This window comes from Haliaeetus leucocephalus, unplaced genomic scaffold (genome assembly GCF_000737465.1).
Source record: "Haliaeetus leucocephalus isolate CR32 unplaced genomic scaffold, Haliaeetus_leucocephalus-4.0 Scaffold741, whole genome shotgun sequence".
In the NCBI taxonomy this organism is placed as follows: domain Eukaryota; kingdom Metazoa; phylum Chordata; class Aves; order Accipitriformes; family Accipitridae; genus Haliaeetus; species Haliaeetus leucocephalus.
The window spans coordinates 4,510,429-4,534,423 of record NW_010973177.1 but is presented as its reverse complement, the minus strand read 5'-3'; the positions used below and the strand labels follow the sequence as shown (position 1 = coordinate 4,534,423).

At 53.2% G+C, this 23,995-nt stretch overlaps 1 protein-coding gene across 9 annotated transcripts in view; it reads right to left on the bottom strand.

Moving 5' to 3' along the window:
* Positions 1-23,989, bottom strand: part of RAB11FIP5 (RAB11 family interacting protein 5 (class I)) — a 41,709-nt gene extending 17,720 nt beyond the window's left edge. For all 9 annotated transcript variants that reach the window (XR_775220.1, XR_775221.1, XM_010580794.1 and 6 more), the window contains exons 1-3: positions 23,541-23,989; positions 6,063-6,502; positions 3,945-4,683 (exon numbers count right to left, since the gene is read on the bottom strand). Coding sequence is in view for 7 of the 9 variants with exons in the window: in XM_010580794.1 (XP_010579096.1) it covers positions 3,945-4,683; positions 6,063-6,502; positions 23,541-23,926 (1,565 nt within the window). In the remaining 2 variants the exon portion in view is untranslated. The remainder of the gene's footprint in view (positions 1-3,944; positions 4,684-6,062; positions 6,503-23,540) is intronic.
* Between the last annotated feature and the right edge of the window lie 6 nt (positions 23,990-23,995).

The following is a 23,995-nucleotide window of genomic DNA, read 5'->3' as shown; positions in this document are numbered from 1 at the left end:
CAGTCTTTTATTCAGGTCTCCAAAGAGCAGACACTATCTTCCTACTGCTTCTATTCAAGTCAGTATCAAAGCCCAGTAGCTGCCATGGATTAGCAAAGCCGGGGCCAAAAAGCACAGCCTTTGGGACCTGCTTCTCCATCAAGCCAGTGAACAAGCATGTAAATAAGGGCTGAAGTCAGAAATGTCCAGCCCTCTCCTCGGGTAAGAGCGCAGACAGGTTTGCAGCTCGCAAGGCAGTGCCAGCTCACGCGTGCTTGTCAATGGCTCAGCAAAAACCACCCATAGCAGAACAGAAAACCTTTTTATAGAGCTGAAGTTAAAACCAGCCGAAAGTCAGCGGCTTCCTTATTTTAGAAAGGGTGTGGTTTTGCAAGAGCAAGTGGTTAAAGACAGGCTGTGCCAAACTTGTCTTAGCTGCAGGCTAATTTAAACCTTAACTGTAAAGCACCTTTCTAATTACAGACCTTTTAACTAATTACAGGTTGAGTTTTTCGGTCTTGCAAAGGTGACTGCTTTTGATGTTCTCTCCCCACGTTCAGCTCCGGGTGAAACTTGACCTATCCACGGTGGGCAAAAAGGTGAGAAAATGCTGCTTGCTCAGCTGATAGGAGCTGCAAAACTGAAGTTTCCAGAACCAGGAGAGCGGGAAGAAAAAAATCCTTTCTGCAGATAAGTCAAAGACTTAAAACTGCTCAATTCAAAGGCTGGTTCTCTTTAGAAAGCAAAAGTTAATCCATCTTCAGCTCTAGAAGTTACACTGGTAACTGAATAGCTCCTCCAGATGCAGACGGACATCCACAGAACACCCACATATAAGCACTGCTAACTTTTCAGTCACACGGTTGAGAGACCATACGCATTTGATTATCACAATACAGATGGCACCAGACTGCATGTTCAACCTGACACCGTCAAGACCTAATAAGCTCTTCAACAGCTTTGACTTGAATCAGTGGCATGGTCCACAAGGTCATTCAGTGTAAAGAAGGAGAATAAAATCAGAAAAGTTAGAGTTCTGTATCATCAGAATAAGTAATGATGTTGTAATTAATGGTCAGAAAAATGAGGAACCAGGAAAGCCAGACTAGAGACCGTCCATCTCCCTGTGATGATGGAAAGGCCATTTTTGCATCAAATGAGACTCAGTCACCATCTCCTAACACCCAGCCTGGGACATATGCTAGGACAAATGCTTCCTGTAATGTTCCCCAAAGGTGTTCATCTACCCCAGTCCCTGAAGCCCCAGGCACTGGGCTTCCCCCTTCCAGCCAGGCAGCTCTAGCACTTCACCACCTCCCTTAGAGACTTCCAATGTTTACCTTAAATCTCCCTTGCTACAGTTTAAGCTCATTACTTCCCATTTTCAAATTGCAAACTGCAATTAGAGCCCATTCAGATGCTTATAAACGCCCCAAAAGGGGCCCCTGTTAATTTGTTCCCTCCAGTCTGTGCTGCTTCAAAGCGATTCCTATTTTTGGGAGAGAAAACCCCAGCCAGAGGAGCTGCTGTCACACAGCTCATTCAAGTTTCTCCTTACAAGACAGCCGTCCACGGATGGGGTCCTCAGCGTGCCACAGCAAACCAACTCTAAACCAAGCTTAGCTTCAGCTTAGCTTGAAATTAAACTGTGAGGACTGAAGTAGATTAAAAAAAACCCACAGAGTGAAAACCCTCTGGGAAAGGCATAACGCTGGGAATGGGTCCTGCAGCTGTCATTTAAAAAACAGGCAGAGGGTTGTTAGAAACCAGCAGTGTTTAAGGCCATCTCTGCACTCATGGCGATTATCCGCTGGGTTGGATGCTACAGGTGCTCGGGAGCTGATTTACAGCCAGATCAGAGTCCCTGCCTTGAAGACAGCCACATCCATCAGAGCAGTGGGGCAGGCACAGCTCACACATCAGGTTGTAACACATGGCCCGTGTCTGCCTCCTTCCTAGAACTGCAAAGCAGGAGGAAACTGGCAGGTTTCTCACACGGTTATTGAGGAAAAGGCTCCAGAGGGAGATGCAGAGGGCATCTCCCATCCCATCACATGCGTACATTGTAAGCTCACAGTACTTCCCTGGCTGGCTCAGGCAGCTTGTGGAGTCACTGCCTGAATACAGCAGAATTGTTAATGGGTTTATTTTTCATACGGTATCTTTTCTATTCTAAGACTTAAATCAAACAGCAGGTTTATTATCACAAAATGAAAAGAAAAAATTAAAAGAACAATCTTGAGTGGTAATATTCTGTCCTTCCTCAATCACAGCATTCAGAGACCAGAGTCCTTTGGTCTCATCCAGAAACAAACCTCGCACTGAGATGTGACACCAAATAACTACCGGGGTTTCAAGCCTCCTGGAAATGAAAGACCCGTACGTAGAAATGCAGCCACAGCAGTCCCAAGACCTCGTGTTCATCTCTCTTGCTGCCAGAGCAGCTCGAGGACAGAGAGCTCATATCGTGCCTGGTCCTTCCCTTCCCCATCACCTCCCTTATGCAAGCCAGCCTTCGCTCCCCAACGAAAGGCTTCAGGGGAAAGAGCTCCAGGCCCTGCGAGATGGGGTATTCGTGACTCAGGGGAGCAGCTCCCCACCTGCCTCGGTGTCCCCAGCCTTGCCCATGCAGCTGGGAGCGCTGGCAGCGGGCAGGACTGAGCCTTACCAGCCCTTGCAGCTCCCCTCCCATCCTCGCACCGACAGCTCGTGCTCCTCTTGAGGGACCATGTGTGCCACAAAGCACAAGGACACGTGGCCTTCGGTCCTTGGGAAGGGGGGTGACAGCACATTCTTGCCTCTGTTGGCCTTAAAGACCACTATGAGCACGACAGCTTCTTGTGGAGTGAGAAGAGGAGGACTTTTGGGGCCGCCCCTGTTCTGAAGCCACACTAAGCGATGTGCTCACTCCCTCACTTATGTCTGAGCAGTGCTTTAAAAGCAGTTTAACCTGTGGGGGAATCTGGTTAGGTTGAATAAACCATGAGTGCCTTCCTCATTAAGGGAGGCTTAGACTCAATTAAAATCCTTGTGCTTAATAAATTAGGTTAAAGTCAGCCCAGATTAGAAAATCCCTATAATAAATCAAGCCTGCAGATTCAACCAGCTCTCGACTGCTAGTTATTTTCTCTGGCTGCTTTTAACCCCATTTTCTCCCTCTCACTGGGTGATGATAAAACCACACCGGGCTCTCGGTTGACCTCTGGACCCCCAGCTCAGCTGCTGGGGGCTACAGGGATGGATGCGGGCACCGTCACAATAAAGCCCGCACAGAAACAGCACGAACGCCAAGTTGTGTGTGCCACAAATACAGTGCTGAGGATTTGGAGGGATGAATCATCACACAAAGCGAGAACAATTAGAGATCCATAATCGGGAGAAGGCAAGGCTGGGGTGGGATGGGAAGAGGAAAGAGCAGGGCTGGGATTAGTTACTTCAGAAATATTAATAATATCTTGTTACCGAAGTACTGTGCCCCCAGGCCAGACCAGCGACGTAGAGGGGGTGGGAAGTTAATAAAAAAAAAAAAAATGTGATTACATGTCATTATGTCCCACATCCTACGCTGATTGCCAGGGAAGCTTTTTTAGCTAATTAAAGGATAATGATCCTTTACTTTGAGGCCACGGAAACACTTGGCATGACCACAGTGAACCTCACCTCTGCAGAGGGAAACATCTCCCTCTCCATGAAGGGGATTCCTGCCTTCCCCAACTGGGAAACATGGCCCAGGAGGGCAAATGGAGTTGGTTCATGGCAGAAGGCAGGGGAGGATCCAGGAAAAAATCACCCTCCCTTTGAGACCTTTAAGACCAAGGAAGCATTTCCCCCGCTATCATCTTGTCTGAGCAATGGGGACCGGTCCTCCGCTGATGCTGGAGAGCATTTAACAGCACAGCCGTTGAAGACAGGAGGCTGGGGCAGCTAGTTAATGGCCCAGATGTCAACGCACCCATTTCACTGACCTGGGTTTCTGAGGGGACTCTTTGGCCTCCTTTGAACCGAACCAGCCACTGGTTTTATTCCTCTCATCTCCCCCTGCCATGGCATGGGCGGACGAGCTGTGGGAGGGTCCCACTTTCTCCCCCTGGCCTTTGCTCCCCGCGTCACTCTTGTTGCCCCCGTGGTGGAAGAGGCTGCCCTTTGCTTTCTTGTCCTCCTTCTTCATTTCCTCGGGTTGTTTGTCCTTCGTCATTTCCGAGGAGAAGACCATGGGTGTTGCAGCTTGAGTCGGCTTGTTCTCTACGCGACTGTTTTCTTCCATCTTGGCTCTGCCCAGATGGTTACTGAGAGTGACGGCTTTCGTGGAGACCTTGAGCTCTTCTTGCAAGGCTAAGCTGGGAGGAGACGGGATGAATCTGGGCTCGTCTCTCTGCTGCGTCCTCTCAAAGTTGCTGACCCCCCAAGGCACCTCGTGGGAGTCGGGATGGAGGGGAGTGAAGCCAAAGCCCTCCTCCGACCGTCTGGGGACACTGGGCACGGACAGCGGCGCAGAGCTCTGCGGGACAGACAAGGGACTCTTTGGTGCAGGCTCGTCGCTGTAAACGTGGCTCCCATTGATGCAGAGAGAAGACCGGGACACGGGGTCATTCTTTGGCTTCAGGCTTTGGATTGCTTTGGGCTCCAGGACCGGGCTGACTTGGGAGACATCATCACTGAATGCTCTCTTGTGGGTCAGCTTTGGAGACGGCAAGTAGTCTTTCACTGGGGGGAAATAAAACACAAAACAGAGGTGAGGCCATCTGAGTAACAGGCACAGGTACGACAAGCATCGTTATCTTATACTTGCAAATACTAAAGAGCTCTGTAAAATCATCCCGGCTTTCTCCCTCCCAGGTTCTACCAGCTTATAATTAAATTACTAGAAATGCAAAGCACAGGTCACAAGTATGTGGCTATACAGGCTATATGATATTTTCCCCAAGCACATCACCTCCCACTGCAGGATCCAGAGAGGAGTCTCTGTAAGACGACAAACCCTTTGTCTGAGAGGATCTGAGATCGATAATAAATGCAAGAAACTACCCAGAAGCTACTTAAAGGGCTTATGCTTCCATGTGATTTAAGAGTTCGCATTGAATAAAAGACGACGAGCCTCTGAGCTCTGCTCTGACAGGCCAGGCTGCTGCTCTGTGCGATATAAGCCAGCAAGGTCCAGCGCCTGCTTCTCCCTCCCACTGCCTGACCCTGTGGCTATTGCTAATGCTTAGCAAATTTTGGGGGTTATGTGGACAGCCCGGTGAGAAGGACTGCCTGGACTTTAGGTGACACGCAGCTGCTCTCCCTTCCTAGCCAGAGATGCTGTCCCCTTCACAACACGAGGATGATGGGGCCAGACCAGTGCCTCCACTCGCTCTCCAGCCACACATGGGAACGTCACCCAGCAGAAACCGAGAGGCATCACGCGGGTGGCTTCACCAGCACGGCGAGAAGCAACACGTACCCAGGGACTCCCACCCAATATGGGAATTTGCTGTCTCCAGCCAATTAAACCATTTAATTATATATTTTGTTTTCAAGGGATGGCAAGAATTAATTCACTACAAGGGCCTTTTTTGTTTGCAAATCACCGCTTTCTGAGCGCCAAGAGCTCAGATTGCTTTAATCACCAGGAACTGGTCACTGTTTCAGCTTTGCCTCCAAGCCGGAGGCGTCTCATTAGACAGCCGGGCAGCAGCGCAGCGCAGCAGCAATGTGCTCTGCTTTGCCCAGCCCTCTCCCAGGGGCTTACTACTACGAGTCAGCGTTAGCGACCTGTTTTTTGGGGGCAGAGAAGAAACGGTCCTAAAGAACCCTCGTAGCCCGCAAGCTCGTAGCGCGCTGCAGAGAGCACATGCAGCATCAATGTAAGTCAGGCTGTTCATACGCAGACTCAGCATGAAAAGCAAAATCTTAGATGTTTCCACCCGTTCTGGCAAGCACATTACTGCCAGCACGCAGAAGGTCTAGGAGGGTTTGTGCACGGTGACGCTTCTTAGGTAAGCAATTAGTTAACAGATTTGCAGGAAAGCCTCAACAGTCCTTTACAAAGAAAAGAAGGGGGAAAAAAAGGGGGGGAGGGATTAAAACCGTTATCCTCTTACCAGAGCGTTCTGTGGACAGACTGCTGTGTCTGCTCGGGGATTTGGTTACCTCAGGAACATTTGCGGCCAAGACCAGGCTGGCAGAAGAGATGGTGCTGTCTGATCCCAGGGAGGTGTTGGACTGCGTCAGGGACGACTTGCGCAGCTTGTTCTTCAAGAAGAAGCCCTTGACTTTGGACTTCTTGCCCCCAATGTCGTAGTCATCCTCCATGTCGAGGGCGCCCATGCTGCTGGGGATGATGGCAGAGGCTGACTCCAAGTCGTATTTCTTCTTGCCTTTCACTTTGTCCTTCAGCTTGCCAAAGGGCGACCGCGGCTTGTCCTTCATGGACAGGTCGAACATGCTGGCCGTGAGGTTGTTGCGCGTGAACTGGATGCTCACCAGGATCTCACCACGCTCCTTCTCCTTCTTCCCAGCCTTGGAGTGTAGCTTGTGCCACCTGGAGCCAGAGAGGAAAGAAAAGGAAAGGCCCCTTCATCATTTCCAAGAGTCGCATGCCAGGAAGACCTCGGGGAGGATGCCACTGGGTGGGAGTTAGCACAAGTGCCCCAGAAGTCACCTAAGACCTGAGTCAGAGACATGCAAACACCAAGCACAGAGGTGTCATATGGGACCAGACCCCTCCCTGAACCACAGCAGCTTTCTAAGAGCTCTGTCTCCATCCCTGTCCTAATACTAAATTCTGTCCTTCCACTAAATAACCTGGCATACACCATCTCATTCACCCTGGCATCAGATACCGCAGTGCGTTTCAGGGGAAAGTTACTGGTGGCCAAATTTTTGTACGGTCAGTTGATATGTTGCTGTGAACCTGTGTTAAAAAAAGATTGTGCTTTGTACTTGCACTTTAAATATTCAAGAGCCAGTGACTCAGAACAAATCCTTTCAAGTCAGAGACAGTACTGTAATGGCAAAAGCACTCAACAACATTCATTAAAATAACTTTATGCCAGACCTTCCATGCCTCATCCTAAATGAGGATGCTGAAGTTTGCCTAGAAGTGTCCTTGCATCAAGCATGTAGAGGATCCTGCATCCCAGGAGCTCTTTATGGGCAGGAGGAGGTGCCATGCAGCACCTACCCTATCCAACCCAACCGAACCCTACCCAGGCTACTGGATTTTTGAGAAATATCTATATTCCCACAGACAGGCAATAACAGTCTCCAGCCTGCAGTATAGCTTTGGAATCTGCAATGACCTGATGTGATGGTGGAGGATGCAGCACACCTATAAGTCCATCACCTTCCCCTCCTCCAAATCTGCCAATTCTGCTGAAATGTCTGTAAAATTTGAGGCAGCCAGAAGCCTGAGCCAAGGAAGGAAAAGGACTTTATTTTAATTTTAACACCCCTCATGCCGATCACCGAAGCCCGGCACTGGGGCTGGTGAGAGCTCCCAAAGGAAACATTGGCCACATCCACCAAAGCAAAAGCTTCAATTGACTCCACAGCAGGTTACTGGGGAATGCTCCCCACCACCCTGCCCTGGACAAAACCCATAACGCAGACTTTGCTCTGTAGCTTTGCGCACAGAGATGGAAGGAGCATGGGAAAAGCCTCCAAAACATTCACTGCACAAGAGAAAAAAACTCCCAACCTCCATTTAGGGCCCCATCCTTCTGCAGTGAATAGCCTGTGCACTGGCAGGGCACAGAGCAACCCCTGGTATGCGATGAGAGAGGGGTCTTGCCTCCTGCCAGCTAGAATGAACACTGGGTGAGAGGACGCCGAAGGAAGAGATGCCCAGAGGCACCTTCTAGTTCTCCATTTCACCACAGTACCACGTTCAGATGGGGCAGCACGAAACAAAGGCCATGAGGGAACCATTCCTTCCCCAAAACCGCTGCCGACCCAGTGGTCCTTCGCTTCCTTCTCCGCCCGCGAGATGCCCCGTCTTTCTGCCCTGGTTCCAGGTGCCGCTTCCCGAGGCGGCTGCAGCAGGATGAGCGGGTCTCCAGCACAGCCGCTGCCACAGCAGCTCTGATCCCTCCCGGATCAAAGTATTAAAATTCCCCTTAACAAGGTGCAAGGAAAGCTGTATGTTCAGGACAGACCCTATTTCTCCGTGACACGCTTCATGGGCGAAACATGCAGCAACAGGCGGTGGAAGAAATTTCTAGACCTGGATTAACAACTTCCCAATGATTTCCCGGAAAATAAAAATCCCAGCAGTGTTCTACATCTGCTTGAAAAGTGAAGTCACTGAAAAGATTTAAAAAAAAAAAAAGGAAGGAAAATATGAAGGGATGGGGATGGGTGTGACCATGCTGAAATCACCAGGGCAAGGAGAAAACTTGAATCACGTTCTCCAGAAGTTTCTGAATTACTGCTGGGGAAGCTACTGCATCTCAGACAAAGGGAGGAGCTGAAACACCTGGGGAGCCTACACCGTGCCTCAGGAAGGGGGTACAAAATCCATAATTCCCTGCTGGGATGCCTAGATAAATAACATGAGTGCACAGCTGGAAGCACACAGGTCCTTCACCATGTAATTTGGGTGCCACCGAAATTTGCTGGGTACAGGCACAACGTTAAATCCCCAGTGAACCCATTCCTATTCCTACCACTTGCTTATCCCACCGCCATATGATCCCTACTGCAAAATTTTCAGTACCCAGGCTTCAACCTTGAAAATATCCAGGCATGCAGAGAAAAAAAAAAAAAGGAAAAAAAAAAAGCAGCATTAACCCCTTACAGCAAGCCCACAGTGGCAAAGAGACACCCAAACAGGCTGATCCACTGCCAGGGAGCACTTAGGGGAGCAGGAGCAGGTGAGTCAGGCGGACACTTCCCGTAGGAGCGGTGGGGAAAAGGCTGCCTGGAACAGGCTGCGGCCACAGCACATCAAATACTATGTTGTTCAGTTTGATGCAAGACCTGGAAGAAGTTCAAGAGGGAAAGGCTGCAGCAGCCTGCCAGCTGGGAGAGGAGAGATTTGGGGACTGAATCATTTAGCAGGGAAATTAAAAAAAAAAGTCTTGCAAGTAGTTTTTACATCTTACGTCATCTCATGGAAAAAAAAAGAGAGAGAAAATCTGGGTGGATTAACATAAGGAAAGGCATGAGCTTCTGAGGACGATGAGATGTAACAGCCCAAAAGAGCTCTGCACTGGCTCAGCTCACATGGATACACTATCAGCATCTCCCATCCCATCACTTATAATGTTGTGGTCATTAAAATTAATTTGGGTGCTCAGCAGCAACGCCTTTGAAAGAACAAGTTTTAAAACCCGATCTGCTTCAAAAAGTGTCCGTTCAAGGAAAAAACTCTGCTTGTGCTGGCACTGGATTAAGGAGCTATTTTTTGTTCCCAAGACCTAATCAGCAGTCAGCAAGCAGTCGGGACTACACCTCAAACAGGGAACAGAGCTATTTTTAGGCTGAGCTCTAAGTTTATGGCACAAGATGAGTGTTTGGGAGGATTAAGTTGTTCCATGTTGGGTATTTTTTTTTTATTTTTTTTTTTATGAATCAGTTCCAGTGGAAACAGGAGGTGCAAACACTGCCTCTGCTGGGATGCAGCAGGAGAGCGGGATTGGGGCGGGTTTCAAGTCCCAGCCCAACTAAACACAAATTCTCACAGCATCTTTTCGCTATTAACCCCATCCCACACCCCTCAGTTTCCCACGTTTCTTCCACAAGCTGCCCTCGGGGGGAAGCCCTGGGTGGTGGGTTTCTGGATCGGTGCCACCCAAGCCTCAGAGGGGGACATGATCTCTTTTATGGGACTAGATGATATGCCTGGAAAAACAAACCAGCTTCTGCCCATACAAACCCTTTTCCAGGACTGAAACAGCAGCCGTGGGCTTCGCAGCTCAGGCTCAGATGAATCGCTCTGAATTTAACTGGGTTATATTAATCAGACCGTGGAAGAGGTGCTGGCACCGAGGAGCGCAGGGAGATCGAGGAAGTCATGCCAAGCATGTCCAGCAACAGGGACCCAGGACTGCAAGGACCCACTTCTCGGAGGTGTTTTGGATTCCTCTCCTGAGGAAGGTGCCGCTAGCTTGGGTCCAGCTCCTCACTGCACAGGACATCCAGGACAAGCCACCCATCTCTGGCCACCTACTCCCAGGCTGCTGTTCTTAGTAAGGTTTGCCGGGGGTCACAGCCTGACAGAGACTTTGCTAGTTAAAAAAATGTTAAATTAAACAGGCTGTCTTGTCCCGGTGCCAGAGCACAGGTGGTAATCAGGAGCAGGATTGCTCCTAGCTAAGGAGACGTGCTTGGTGCCTGAGCCTGTGCTTCTTCCCTTGCTCCCTACAGCTGGAAACGGGTCTCCCCCTGAACACGGAGCAGAGGACGAAACCCGCTGCTTCCCAGCCTGCTGCTCCCATATCAATGCCCTTCTGCTCTGTGGAGAACTGCTCCTTTCCATCATCAGTTACTGCCCACCTCCACTGCAAAGCAATGCTTCTGCTAAGACACGGGCCCCGGTTGCACAGAGAGCCAAACTTGCTCAGAGACATCTCTAACACAACACATCCAGGGAACACAGCTCAAGCCAGCCTGAAGACATGAGCTGCAGGTTCAAGCAATTAGCTTTTCCTAAAAAAACCCCTATATTCTTCCCTCTTACGCCCCACAGGTCCAGTGCCTCTGTGCATCGGGTGCCTGCTTGCAGCATTGCACCGTGCTGGGCATGCATCCCCCCCCAAAGGCAAAGGGCTTCTCCCAGCATCACCTCAGGATCTGCCGTCCAAGGATGCTGTGGCAAGGAAGGGTCAAGAGGGCACCCAGGCCCCGGGGATCTCTGCAGGGGGAAGGAAGCAGCAAGCTGCCCCAGCACACAGGGACAGGAGAGGAAACGTCAAACAGAAAACTCCCTGCAGACGCCCCAGAAAGGGGAAGCAGCCGGAGGCCCCTGCGAGCTCTCCAGCAGCTCCTGGGAAGTGAGACGTGCACCAGGGGTTTGCAAGCTCACATCCTGCCGCCGTAACACTGCTTGTGAGCATTGATGTATGGTGGAGGGCTCCCCAGCCCCCCTACATGGCTGTGCACGCTCATTTAGGTCACCGTGTTTAATCAGCACATCCAAACTGCCTCCAGACAGTTTCAGTAAAACCCTTTCCTGTGCAAAGGCTCCTCTCTCCTCCCACTCGCCTCCACTGAGAGTCAAGGAGAACGGCAAGCCACGCAGCACGGCTGCCAAAAGGCAGGTTTGGGAGGAAAGGCAGAAAGCGCCTGGCATCTATTTTTACATTTGCTGTTGCCAGGATCTATTGGAGCGGCACAGGAGGCACAGAGAGCAGAACACAAAGCACTGCTGTATCTCCAGGCCCCCAAAAAACACGTGCTTTCCCTCATCCTCCAGCAGCATCCCATACCGGAAAGCCAGCTAGTGCTGAGCAAAAGGAAAAAACACCTTGGCACGGACACAAGAGCGTAGGAGCTGTTTGTTAAGAAGGGAAAGCAACACCATGGAGGATGCTAACAGGATGGATTTGCTTGGGGTCAGCACTTGGTTTGCGCTGTCTCCCCTCCCCTGCTCTTTGTCCTCTGTTGGGCTACAGGTGGCCATTTCTGGGGGGCATGGGGAGCCTCCACTCCTAGAAACCTTGCATTGGGTATCAGAGCTACAGGGGGAAAATTTATTTTCTCCCTGCCGATGAGAAAACTTGTTTGGGTTTATGAGACACCTGCTCTACATGGGCTGCCCCAGCACCTCCCAGAATGAGGAGACAAGCTGCTGGGATGACCAGGAGGACACAGAGCCAACCCTTAACAGAAAGGCAACGCTGACCGTGATCAGAGGCTTTCTGACACCTTGTCCCTTCCATGTCCCGCTGCTGATCAAGCAACTCCTTCAGCACAAAACCAAGCACAAAGCCAAAGCCCCCATCCTGTCAGCAGCTTTGTGGGTCAGCATCCCGAAGCCCTGGGGTGATCCAAGCTCATTTCATTAGTTCAGAATTAGTACAGTCGCATGCAACATGACACAGGGCAGAAAGCCCAGTGACACCAGGGACAAGATCAGGAGAGCGCATACAACACGGCTCTCGGAGATGCCATGTGCACCATCAGGACACCATCCTGCCCTACTTTCAGGGAGGACGTGGGTCCTTCCAAGGAGGACCACCTTTGCTCTCCCATGGGTCCGGCTGGGGTCCCCAAGAGATCCCCATTGACCTACCTCACCCCAACAGACCTGCCCAATGCACCCTGGGTACCTTCAGCAATGGTTCTCCAGTTTCACTCTTGGACTGGTCCCAGTACTTTACTAGCAGTGAGTTCAAGAGAGCTTCCTTGGGTGGTTAAGTCCCTTAGCGACTCGTGGTGTTCATGGATGCATGCAGTGAAGGATGCACAGCTGGAGTGTTTCTGAAGTGTTTCTAGAGCGCTTCAGCCATCAGGTGCTTCCCAAAAGCCTCCCAAAACCACTCAGCGTTGTCAGGTTGGTCGAGGTTTGCCTTAAACTGAGCAGAAATGCTCCTGCCCTGCACAATTCAGCCACCTGAGCTGCAGTACGGAGCAAGAGACAGCCCAAAGCGGAGCCAATGCCTCTTCCCTGACCGCACTAGCCTGTCACTTACTGCTGATTCATCCCTGCAACAAGGTCAGCCTGGCTTATGAGAAGAGCCCCAAGTCTTTAATTAAAGGCTACTTGGGCCCCTACAGTGACAGAGCAGGACAGAGCGTAGAAGAGGCAATCCAGGGAAAACACAAATGTTGGCAGAAGGGGCATGACTCCTCCTGGCATGACCCCCCTCGATAGGCACGGCACAGGCAGCGAAGAGGCATTTCAGCGAGAAGAGAGCTGAAGCAGCCCTGCGGAAACACACACATCACATCAGGCCAGGAGGAAGCTCACCTACACAAGAAGGGAAGTGTAGGGTGGAAAACAACCCAACCCTGGGGAGTTTTGTGCTTTTTGTCTGGCTTCGTGTTTTTGACACAGCTTCCTCCGCCGGTGCTGGGAAGCTTTTCTGCAGCGTAGGTTCATTTTCGTGTTGGTTTTGGATGGCCTATTTTGCAAGGTGATCACTCTAAGCTGCTAAAAGCACAGATGGAAAATAAACACAGGCTGATTCCCCCGCAGATAGAGAAGAAAGGGCTTAAGCAGCTGAGGTGGGAAGAAGTTCATCTCTCCAAACGGTCCTCCGAGAAGTGCTCAAAAACAAATTTGAACAAACCAGCCCCCCACAGCTCGTTAGATAATACAGCTCACTGCTAATGAAGCAACTCAACCCTCCTCCTCTAATGGGTTCCAGCTTTGACACAACCAACTCAGCTGCTCAAGAGAGTGCTGGGTAATGGGACATCAGAAACAAAAAGCAGGAGCCATGTGCAGTGAGGGGTGCAACAGGATGGAGCTACAGGCACGGTGCTGGTGCTCCAAGTGATGTGTTACCACAGCCAATGCAGGAGCATGGGACAACTGGGAACCCTCATGAGAAAATCCCACCACCAACTCGCACTTGCCCCAGGACAGAGAAGCCATCCATGCTCTGCCATATCCATGCCCTACTGAAGGGCTCATCCAACGACTTGCAAGCCAGGAACAGAGATGTCGTCACTCCAGTGAGTCTCGATGGCAGGGAACAGCTTGCAAACCTGCAAGGCATGATAAAAACCAGGAAGAAAAAAAACCAGCCCTGCTTGCATCTACAGCTTACTGGCATGCCTGGTGCAACACCCAGGCTGTGCTATGGAGCTGGTGCTACGTGCACACATCCTGCAGCACCCGAGTGCTCCGTGCACAAGGTCCATCCTGGCAAGGTCCTGAGCATCCTCACTAGTGCATCCCAGCTGGAGCAGTGCCTCACAGGAGCCTGCCACCTGGCACCTCCCCTTGGCTATGGGGGGACTGGGGTAGCCCAGACCTGCAGAGCCTCCAGACACACTGTTTTCTTGACCCTATACCCAGAAGAGACAGAGGATGGCTGCCCAGGGACCCCACTGCCCCCAAATCTGCCCCTAGGGCCTCTTTGCCGGCTCACAGAGGCAAGCAGGGGTGTGTGATGGCATGGAGGGGGGTGGTTTCAGGAGCATGGTAGACACCAGGGACAGAGAAGAGCCATCAACCACAAGGACAGTGCTGGCATGACAGCAAGGGTGGGTAACTTCATTGCAAATCAATTTAGGCTAAGGAGATCAGAGGCCTTCCCCTCTCTAGCACAGGATGGACAGGTAGGAAGAAGGGAGGGAAGATTTAAGGAGCTGTAAAACGGAGCATGAAACATTTATGAATGAAGAGGAGATAGTAATAACAGGAGACAGAAAGTGATCTCTTCAGCTATATTTATCCGCTTACACTCCAGAGTGTCCAAGATTTGCATCCTCCAAGTTGCGAACAAGCCAATAAACCACATTTGTGGTCACCAAATGACCTGAACTGTTGGCCAGCGCTGCCCAGACATAGTGAGGCTGATGGACAAGGTCTCCATGCGAGGATGGGAGAGAACGCAGCATTGGTGATCCACTGACCCGCTGCACAAGAAACCAAGGGCACAAAGAAAAGTTAAAAAAACCCAAGCCCCAAGCTGACTTTGCAGAATTGCAAAGCACAACCGACACGAGGAGCTGCTCCGCAGGCTCATCTGGTGCACTTGCTTCTGGGAAGCTACTTAACACACAACTCAACATGCACGGGATGGGCAGGAGAAACACGTTTTTGCTATGAATTGTTTTCCACTTCCAAGTGGCAAGAGCAGCACAGCAGGGCTTGCACGGAGAACCTAGTACCTAGAGGCAACACAAGGCTTGGGAACACCGCGCCTGTCCTCCAAAGGGGAAACCAATCCCAAGGCCCAAGGACTTCATGCAGCTTAAAATACCAGCTACACCCACTGCAGCAACAGGTCACATATTGATAGTTCATTCATCGCATCAACAGACACTGCAACCCACTCTCGGGCACGAGTCACGCACGTGAAAAAGGGGGAAAAAAGGGAAAAAGGAACAAATCTTAAACCCAGCAGCAGATTGCTCTAATTACACACACCTTTACCCTTAGCGGACTTGCCAGCAAAGAGACTCATGTGCTGGAAATGCAGAGCTAGCGAGGCCACAGAATGCTGCTCTGGGGACAGGGTGCCCAAACCCCCAGCCCAGGCTGGAAAGGCCATCCCGCTGGAAACCCAAACCCCGTGTCCCCAGCCAACCTTCTGACAAAGCAAGCAAATTCCCATGGCAGTTATTTGCACGTCTTTGCCAAGCACAGGCTCCAACAAGCCCCAGGTCAGGAAGACAAGCAGCAGCAAAGGTTTAAAAGCCATTTTCACTCAACAGACCTCATGGAGAAAGGATGCAAGGTCTTTTTTGGACTCCAATTGTCAAGAAAGCCCCATGCAGCATCCATGCAGATGCAGCAGCCCGTGCCAGCAGGCCGGCAATGGAGCAGCGTCCAGAGCAAGAGGATTTCAACAGGCAAGATGATGCCAGAGCACCTGGAGCCCACAGGGTTACTGGGTGTGATGGGTTGACCCTGGCTGGATGCCAGGTGCCTACCAAAGCCATTCTATCACTCCCCCATCCTCAGCTGGACAGGGGAGAGGAAAATATAACAAAAAGCTTGCGGGTCGAGATAAGGACAGGAGAGATCATTCACTAATTACCATCACGGGCAAAACAGACTCAGCTTGGGGAAAATTAGCTCAATTTATTACAAATCAGCCAGAGTAAGGTAATGAGAAATAAAACCAAATCTCAGAACACCTTCCCTCCACCCCTCACTTCTTCACGGGCACAACTTCACTGCCGGATTTCTTCACCAAGCCCCCCCCAGCAGCACACGGGGGACAGGGATGGGGTTTACGGTCATCACACGTTATTTTCTGCTGCTGATCCTCCTCAGGGGGAGGGCTCATCACACTCTTCCCCTGCTCCAGCATGGGGTCCCACCCACAGGAGACAGTCCTCCACGAACTTCTCCAACGTGGGCCATTCCCACAGGCTGCAGTTCTTCACGAACTGCTCCAGCATGGGTCCTTTCCACGGTGTGCAGTCCTTCAGGAGCACACTGCTCCAGCGTGGGTCCCCCAAGGGGGCCCCAAGTCCTGCCAGAAAACCTGCTTCGTGGGCTCCTCTCTCCACAGATCCGCAGGTCCTGCCAGGAGCCTGCTCCAGTGCGGGGTTCCCACAGGGTCACAGCCTCCTTCGGGAACGCACCTGCTCCGGCGTGGGATCCTCCACAGGCTGCAGGTGGAGATCTGCTCCACCATGGACCTCCATGGACTGCAGGGGGACAGCCTGCCTCACCATGGTCTTTACCACGGGCTGCAGGGGAATCTTCGCTCCGGCGCCTGGAGCATCTCCTCCCCCTCCTTCTGCACTGACCTTGGTGTCCGCAGGCTTGTTTCTCTTACATGTTCTCACTCCTCTCTCCGGCGGCTGTTTCTCCATGTCCCAACTTTTTTTCCTTCTTAAAAATGTTATCACAGAGGCATTACCACTATCACTGATTGGCTCGGCCTTGGCCGGCGGCGGGTCCGTCTTAGAGCCAGCTGGTATGGGCTCTCTCTCTCGAACACAGGGGAAGCTTCCAGCAGCTTCTTACAGAAGCCACCCCTGTAACCTCCCCCCCCCCCCGCTACCAAAACCTTGCCACACAAAACCAATACACTGGGGGCAAGGAGCTCATTTTCCCTTCATGTGGACACCTACATAAGTGCACTTGCGAGCTGGCTACAGCAGACGGGCAGAATAACCCGGTCTAGACTCTGCCCTGGCAGCAGCCACAGTGTGGACATGCTCTCCACCCCAACAGATGATCTCCCTCCGATGACAGTGACAAAGAAGGGGGGTGTCTCCAGCAGACCCCCGAGTTGTGATGCATCGCTCCAAGGGACCATGCTGCCGGGGAGCAGCTTAGTGCGCCCACAGATGTTCTCCTCTGGGGCAATGCTACCATCAAGCAGATTCCCCCAGGAACAACGAAGAGCATTCCCCAAAAACTCCTCTCCTGATGCAGATGCTGCCTTTGAGCCATCCAGCTCAGCCCAGAATGACAACGCAGCCCCTTGGAGGGCAAGGGGAGCGGAGACCAGAGCCCACCCTGCCTTCCTGATTACTGTAGAGGAAGAACTGGCAAGAAATATTTTGGCAGACCCTAGGGGGAAGGGAGGGAGTCACCTTGGAAAGATGAGCCAAGGCAGTGAGGCTCCTGAAGCATGGCACGAGCGCTAGCTGAACTTGGCATATGCAATAGCACCAGCTCCACCCATGTCTGGAGCTTTGTACCAACAGGTTCAAGGCATTTTCTGGGCTGACTACAGGTTTTTCAGCAGCTGCTAAGGGAAAAAGACAGCTGGAGGCACTTAGGGCTCCAAAGATTAGCATGAAACAGAGAAAGAAGCCTGAATCTGCAGCTTTTTGGGTTTTAATATGATGGAGGGTGATGGGCCAGCACTCTTAGCCACCAACAGTCCAAACCCAATATGCCAGACTTGCAAAGCTGAGATCAAACTACTCAAATATCTTTTAAAAAACAACAAAAGCAGAGCCTTCCTGGAGCAAAACAGAGCAAGGGCCTTCAACCCCTTAAACTGGCATTGGCAACTGGGTGAAAATGGGGTTAACTGGGCAGGTAGGAGCAAACTTAAGCCCTGCCACCATTTTGTAAGCAGCATCACCGCACCGCAGTGCCCTGACACTCTCCTCTGGGCTCCCACGTAGAGGCAAACGCTTGCCCGGGACAAGCTGGCCACAAAGGACCCTATCCCAAGGCCTGGCTGCCTCCGGCCCAGCCTTGCCTCCAGCAGCACCAAGAGCATCTCAACCTGATTTTTGTCAGGGCTAACCCTCTCCTCCCCCTGCTCAGCAGTGTTTCGACATAGCAGGGCATTTCCTGGCTTGGCTGAGACAGAAGAACCCCTCAGAGCTGCCTTTCCAGCTCCAAAACAAGGATTTAATCACAGCTGCTATTCTCCACCACCCCAAAGACCTTCAGGAGCCTTGCTGGGCACCTCTAATCACAGCCTCTGAGGAAGAGGGCTCTGTTTGCCCTCATATTAAAACTTTCCATCCCAAAACTATCACGGAGCAGCTATTTCCTCTCCACCCCGCTGCAAGGTCTTCTCTCCTAGGCTTAAGGACAGACGTGCGGAGGACACCGCTGCAGCGATAGGGAGCAGAAAGGGAGCTCTGACCTTGGGTGCAAAAATCTCCCCTAGGACATACAGCCAAGAGCCAAGGCCACGGTGGGAACGGCAACAAGCATAAACGACCGCATCGGAGAGAGATGCCACAGCCAAGAGCCCGCAGGCCACAGCACGTGCTCTGCTACTAATGATCTCCACTGATTTTAATTTAACAAGGGAGGGCGACAGCCACAAGCACGCCACGGGCTGACAGTGGTCCAGAGGGGTTGGCAGAGGAGATGAGAGTGGGTCCGTGCCTGGGGGAAATATTGAGGACTGTACCACAGAAAGCACGTTACCCATCTGCTCTCGCCACAGCAAGGAGGGGATGTGATGGGTACAACCAGCAAGGGGAAGGGAAATGTGCCTGGCTCAGAGCTTAGCTCAGGAAGAACCAACAGACAGTGAGGGAGTCCCAGCAGGGATTCGGGGACCATCCCTTGACCCTGAGGGTGCTTCTCACCCCTCTGAGGTCCCAACGCTGTTTTGCTGCTGCACAGGTGGGCAGCACACATCATTGGGCAATGACGTGACCTTCTGGAGGGCTTCTCAATCACCCTGGGGCCAAAGCAAATTCAGAGCTATGTCCCCCTGAGCCACCTCTGCCTCAGACTGTTCCTTCTCCCCAGCCGTGCTGCTTCTCCCTCCCCAGACCAAGCCATGCAGCTGCAGGCAGTGACGAGGCTGACAAGCTCCTTCTCCAGCCGGCTCTGCCAGCCATCTCGGCCTGGGTCTGTAACAACTTCCCCCCAAGCCCAAGGAAATCCCCATCCCTTTTCCACTGAGTGAGCCTTGCCCTAGAACTGAGCTCCATCAAGACATGGAGGAGAGAAGCACTGGGGGCCTCAAGGACTTCAGCTAGAAAAGTTTTAGCACCCAGAGGAAAGGTTTTGTACCTGCTTTGCTGATGGAGAGCAAGGAGAGTGTCTCGTTCCTGCTGCCCAGGTGAAGGGCTGCACACAAGCCCAGACCACTCTGAGCGACTGGCCCCAGCACCTCCGCAGCTGGGGAGTGACAGGAACAAGTAAAGGGAACTGTGGCAGGGAGAGCTTTGGGGAATTTGGAGCTGAGCTAATTTTTCACAGGTAACAACTCCGCAAGAGAAGTTCCCTGTCGCAGAGACACCAAAGGCCACTCGCTCCCCATCCAAGGCAGCAGCCAGCAAGCAACTGCAAGTCACTGCAGGAAAACACCAGAGCCAGGAATCACGACTCCTCTGCTACACTTACTGTCCCCTTACCCACAGGATCCCAGTGCTGCAAAGCCCCGAGTTTTGCTCTCCAGAGACTGAGCTCCAGCAGCCTGGTGTTTGCAGAGCTTCGCCATGGAAGGCTCACAGCTTTAACCTTTCCCATTTGCAAGGGGCTGTGAGGTCTTAGGGGAAGAAAGCAAATGAAAATCAGATTTCAAAGGGGGAGAAAGGAGGTAACGACAGTTGTTTTTTCTTTACCCAACCCAGGAAACCTTGGGTGGCCACTGCCCCTCCCAACAGCCCACAGAGCAAAATCAAGGCCCTTTCAGGCCCCCATGCAGCAAGGTCCGAGGTCCAAGGTCCAACCCTGCAGGCGTTACTGTGCACCTCTTGTCCTCCCCAACGCCAAGCCTCTGTCATGCCACCCACCCACCGGACCACATTGGCCAAGGGGAAAACAGCCTGACGGGTGTCGGATCGAAGCTCTTGTCCCGCTGCAACTGGAAGAACCTCCACCATTCCCAGATGCTCTGCTGACAGGGATGGACAAGGAGGTGACGCTCCCCAGCTCGCTGCCATGCTGCAGGGAAGGCAGGATGAGCCCCCGCAGGGGACTGCAATAGCATTTCCTGGATGTCAGGAAGCAGAAGCGATAGCTGCCTTGTGAGTGCACAAAAAAACGGCTTCTGCTGGGCTGAGCCCTTGTTTTGGAGGGAGCGACCACCCCACTGAACAACCACATCTCTCTGCGTGCCTGTGCCAAGCCGGCAGCGCTCAGGGACCCACCGACAGACCGTTACGGTCGGACATGGTGACGGCCACCATGCCAGTACGCAAGCACTTTATTGCACAGTCTCATCCTGCCAACAGCACTGGGCATTGGGCTCCCAAAAACCAAGGCAGGACAGAGAGCTGCATGGACCAGGAGCATCCTGCCCTGGCAGGGCCACGGCGCAGGGTTTTTTTGATGCAGAAACATGCTGCATCCAGAGACACACATCGGGCTCAGCAGGGCAGTAAAAGGCATGCGTGAAAAATAACACCACTACACAGCTCAAGAGGAAAGGGAAAAACGATGCTCGGCACTGTTGCTTCGCTTGCCAGCCCCAAGCTTTGGAGTTGGCTGAGTGTGGGACAAGCCTTGGGATGCCCAAAAAGGCCATGAGAGCTCTCAGGCTGCTCTTATGCAACTCCAAGAGTTGATTTTCCCCCAGGCAAAACACTGAAACGACCAACCGAGATGTTCAGCTGAACAAGACAGCTCATAAACACCCCCGGACGCTGGTTGATGGCTCGTTCCTGGAGAAGAGTCCAAGTTTGACGGAACATTTTCCATCAAGCTGAAAACAAGTATAAAAATCATCGCCGGTAAAGTTTCCGTGCAACAAAAATCAGCAGGAAAATGAGAACAAGGTCAACACGCTGACAATTGAGGCCTTTTTTTTTAAGCGGGGTCCCATTCCAGCTGGCAGCAGTTTTATGCCCAGGAGCAAGGACCACAGATGGGGTCCTAAAAACGAGCATATGGCAGAGACTCAACTCATCCGTCCCCCACTTGGAGGCCAACAGTTATCTCCGCTGCACAGGCCTGGGTGCGCTCTGTGGTGCAGTCCCAGAGGCAGGGAGCCTGTGTTTATTTTGCTATTTTTTAATCTGGGAGTAAAATTTCCTCCTAAACAAAGTTGTTTGCAATGGGGCCAAACCAGATGTCAGTTGGTTGGAAGCTTAGGCAGCTTGCAGAGCCAGACCCCCAGGGTTCCCCCCAGACCTTCTCCCACCCAGCTGGACAAGCTCCAGCACTCGGGACTCCCCTCCAAAAAAAAGTGCAGCCCCTTCCACACTGCTGACCTGCCACCGGCCTTCGAGACACCTTCCAGCTCAGGGGTTCGAGCAAACAAAGATGCTCAGGGCGCAGGGTGAGAGCTCTCTGTCACGTTTTCTGTGCTCGCTTCCATCAGCAGGGGCCATGCGCAAAGATAAAGAGCCTTAAAAGCTCTCGCGATCCTGAATGGTGCAAGGGGAAGTTAATTTGCCTTATGCAAGCGAAGCTACAGGAAGGGAGGGAGACAAACAGCAAAAATCCTGTCCGAGGGACCTCCTGCCTTGCAGCCCAGATGCCCTCCTTGGGCTGCAGTAACGGTGCCACTGGGGCGACCGGCAGCTGTGACAGGCAGCACAGGGTCCCGCCACATTGGACATTGCACCCGTGGGATTAACGGCCCCTGACGCCGAGACCTTTGAGACGAGACAACGGGCTCAGCCTCCCAAAACCTTCGTGGAACTGTCGCTGCGCCCCCCTGCTTTGCAGAGTTTTGTAAACTTCTGCCAACAGGAGCGCAGCTTTCCTCGAGACACAGCTCCTACCCTGGCTCCCGGTGCAGGGCTCGCTACCCAAAACCGCAAAGAGGACGGAAAGTTATTTCACATCCTCCCGTGCTAAAACAACACGTCTCTCCCGGCGCGCCTGAAAGGCCGTGGATCGGTTCACTCGCTCTGAAGTCTGTGCATGATGCTGGTTTGAATTAGGCCCGAAGAATTCAGATCCAGCTCCTCCGACACCGCCCATTCTCCAGGCAGCGCTAATAAAAGCAAAATAAACGCCGGGGGGGAAACACTCAGACACTAACTCCGGGGTTAGTCACTTTTCCTCTGCGCCCACACTCCCATTTTAGGGCAAGCAGGAGTCTCCACAGGCTGCAGATGCAAACTAGCCGCATTTCTCCACGGGAAAAGTTTTTCCGACCCCTTTTCAAGCTAATCCCACTCTCCGAGAGCGAGGCTGCACCATTTGCCAAGACCCGGCACTCCCTCTGCCGCCTCCCCAGCCCTGCCCTGGCTAGGAGGGCGAGGGAGGCTCCTCTCCAAGCCTGCAGCTTTGGGCAGCGAGCCAGCTGAATTCCTGGGGTCCAGGGAGCCAGCGAGCAGTGGGGACGCTCCCGGAGGTGCACAGCAGCCCAGCCAGGTCTGCGTGGAGCAAAGCTCAAAAAACTTCTTCCCTAAAGGAATTTTATCCACATTCCTGCATTTCTCTGCCTGGCAAAGGCTTGAAAACATTATTATTGTTTCAAACCCTTCTGGGGGAAGGGGGAAGAACAGCAGATTCCCACACATGCAGGGATTTATGCTGGAGGCGACGCCGGGCTGGGGTTTGGTTCCCTAAACAGGGGGACCCTCCTGCAACAGCACCACGGCAAACCAGGTCACGCTGATGGCCCCACCAAGCCGATGGGGGCTGCAAAGCCACCGCAGCCATCAGAAGGACAAGCCACCGCATGCATGTGTGCCACAGCTTCCCAGGAGTGACAGACCCCAGGGGGACACTCCCGGGATGCGGAGGGACCTCGTGGCATCCTGTCCCCTGGGTCTCCCTGCCCAGGGGGAAGAAGGATCCTGCGATGCCTTGTCCCGCACGATTCCCTTCCAGGGGGGATAGCAGGACCCTGAGACACCCCATCCTCCACAACACCCTTCCCGGAGCACACGTGATGTCCCACCCCCTGTGATGCCCTTCCTGGAGCATCCACGGGCCACGCGATACCCTGTATCCTACAACGCCCTTCCTGGGTCATACACAGACCCCACGCCACCCCATCCTCTGTGACACCCTTCCCAGGGCACACATGAACCCCGCGATTCCCCATCCCCCGTGACACCCTTCTTGGGGCTTGCACAACCCCTGTGACGGTGGATGACCTCCTGCAAAGCCCCTCCTGGGGCACGCCTGGACCCCATGACACCCTACTCCCTGTGACACCCTCCCTTGGGTGTCCACAGCCCCCGTGATGCCCCAACTCCCACAACGCCCTTCCTGGGGCATGCACGGACCCTACCACACCCTACGTTCTGCAGTGCCCTTTCCTGGGGCACATGTGGTCCCCGCAATTCCCTGTCCCCAGCGACACCCTTCTTGGGGCACGCAGGGACCCGGTGACACCCTACATCCTACAAACCCCTTTCCTGGGGGCACGCGTGGACCTTACCACACCCTACCTCCTGCGATGCCCTTCCTGGGGCATTGCATTATACCCCAACCGCTGCGACGCCCTTCCTGGGGCTCACGCAGATCCGTGACGCCCATTGCGGGCCACGCAGGGACCCCGCGGCACCCAACCTGGGCCACGCGGGGACCCCGCGGCACCCATCCCGGAGGCCTCCCCTGCTCTGCCCCCACGGGTGTCGGACGATGCCCGGCGGGACCCACTCACCGCTCGTCGGGCGTGCGGCCCTGCTGCAGGGCGGGTTCCAGGGGCACCAGGGCCTGGCCCAGGAAACGGTCCATGCCCACCAGGGCCCGGTGCATGACGGTGAGCACCAGGGAACCGCGGGCCGGGCCCGCCGGGGCACCCAGCTCGGGGGGCAGCTCGAAGGCGCACTCCTCCCGCCATTCGGGGTTACCGGTGCTCTTCTCGGCTACCGAGGTGCTGTATTTTTCGCGGCCCAGCTGGATGATGGTATAGGCGTCGCTGGTGCCCGGCTTGCCGCCGCCCTTGCACCGCAACCCGCGGGCCCTCACCACCGTCACCTGGACGTGGGTGGGCAGCCAGGCCGGAGACCCCTCAGCGGGAAGCGCGGCCGCCCGCAGCAGCGCCATGGCGGGACGCTGAGGAGACGCCGGACCGCATAAAACCGGACCGAACCGGACAGAACCGGACCGGACCGG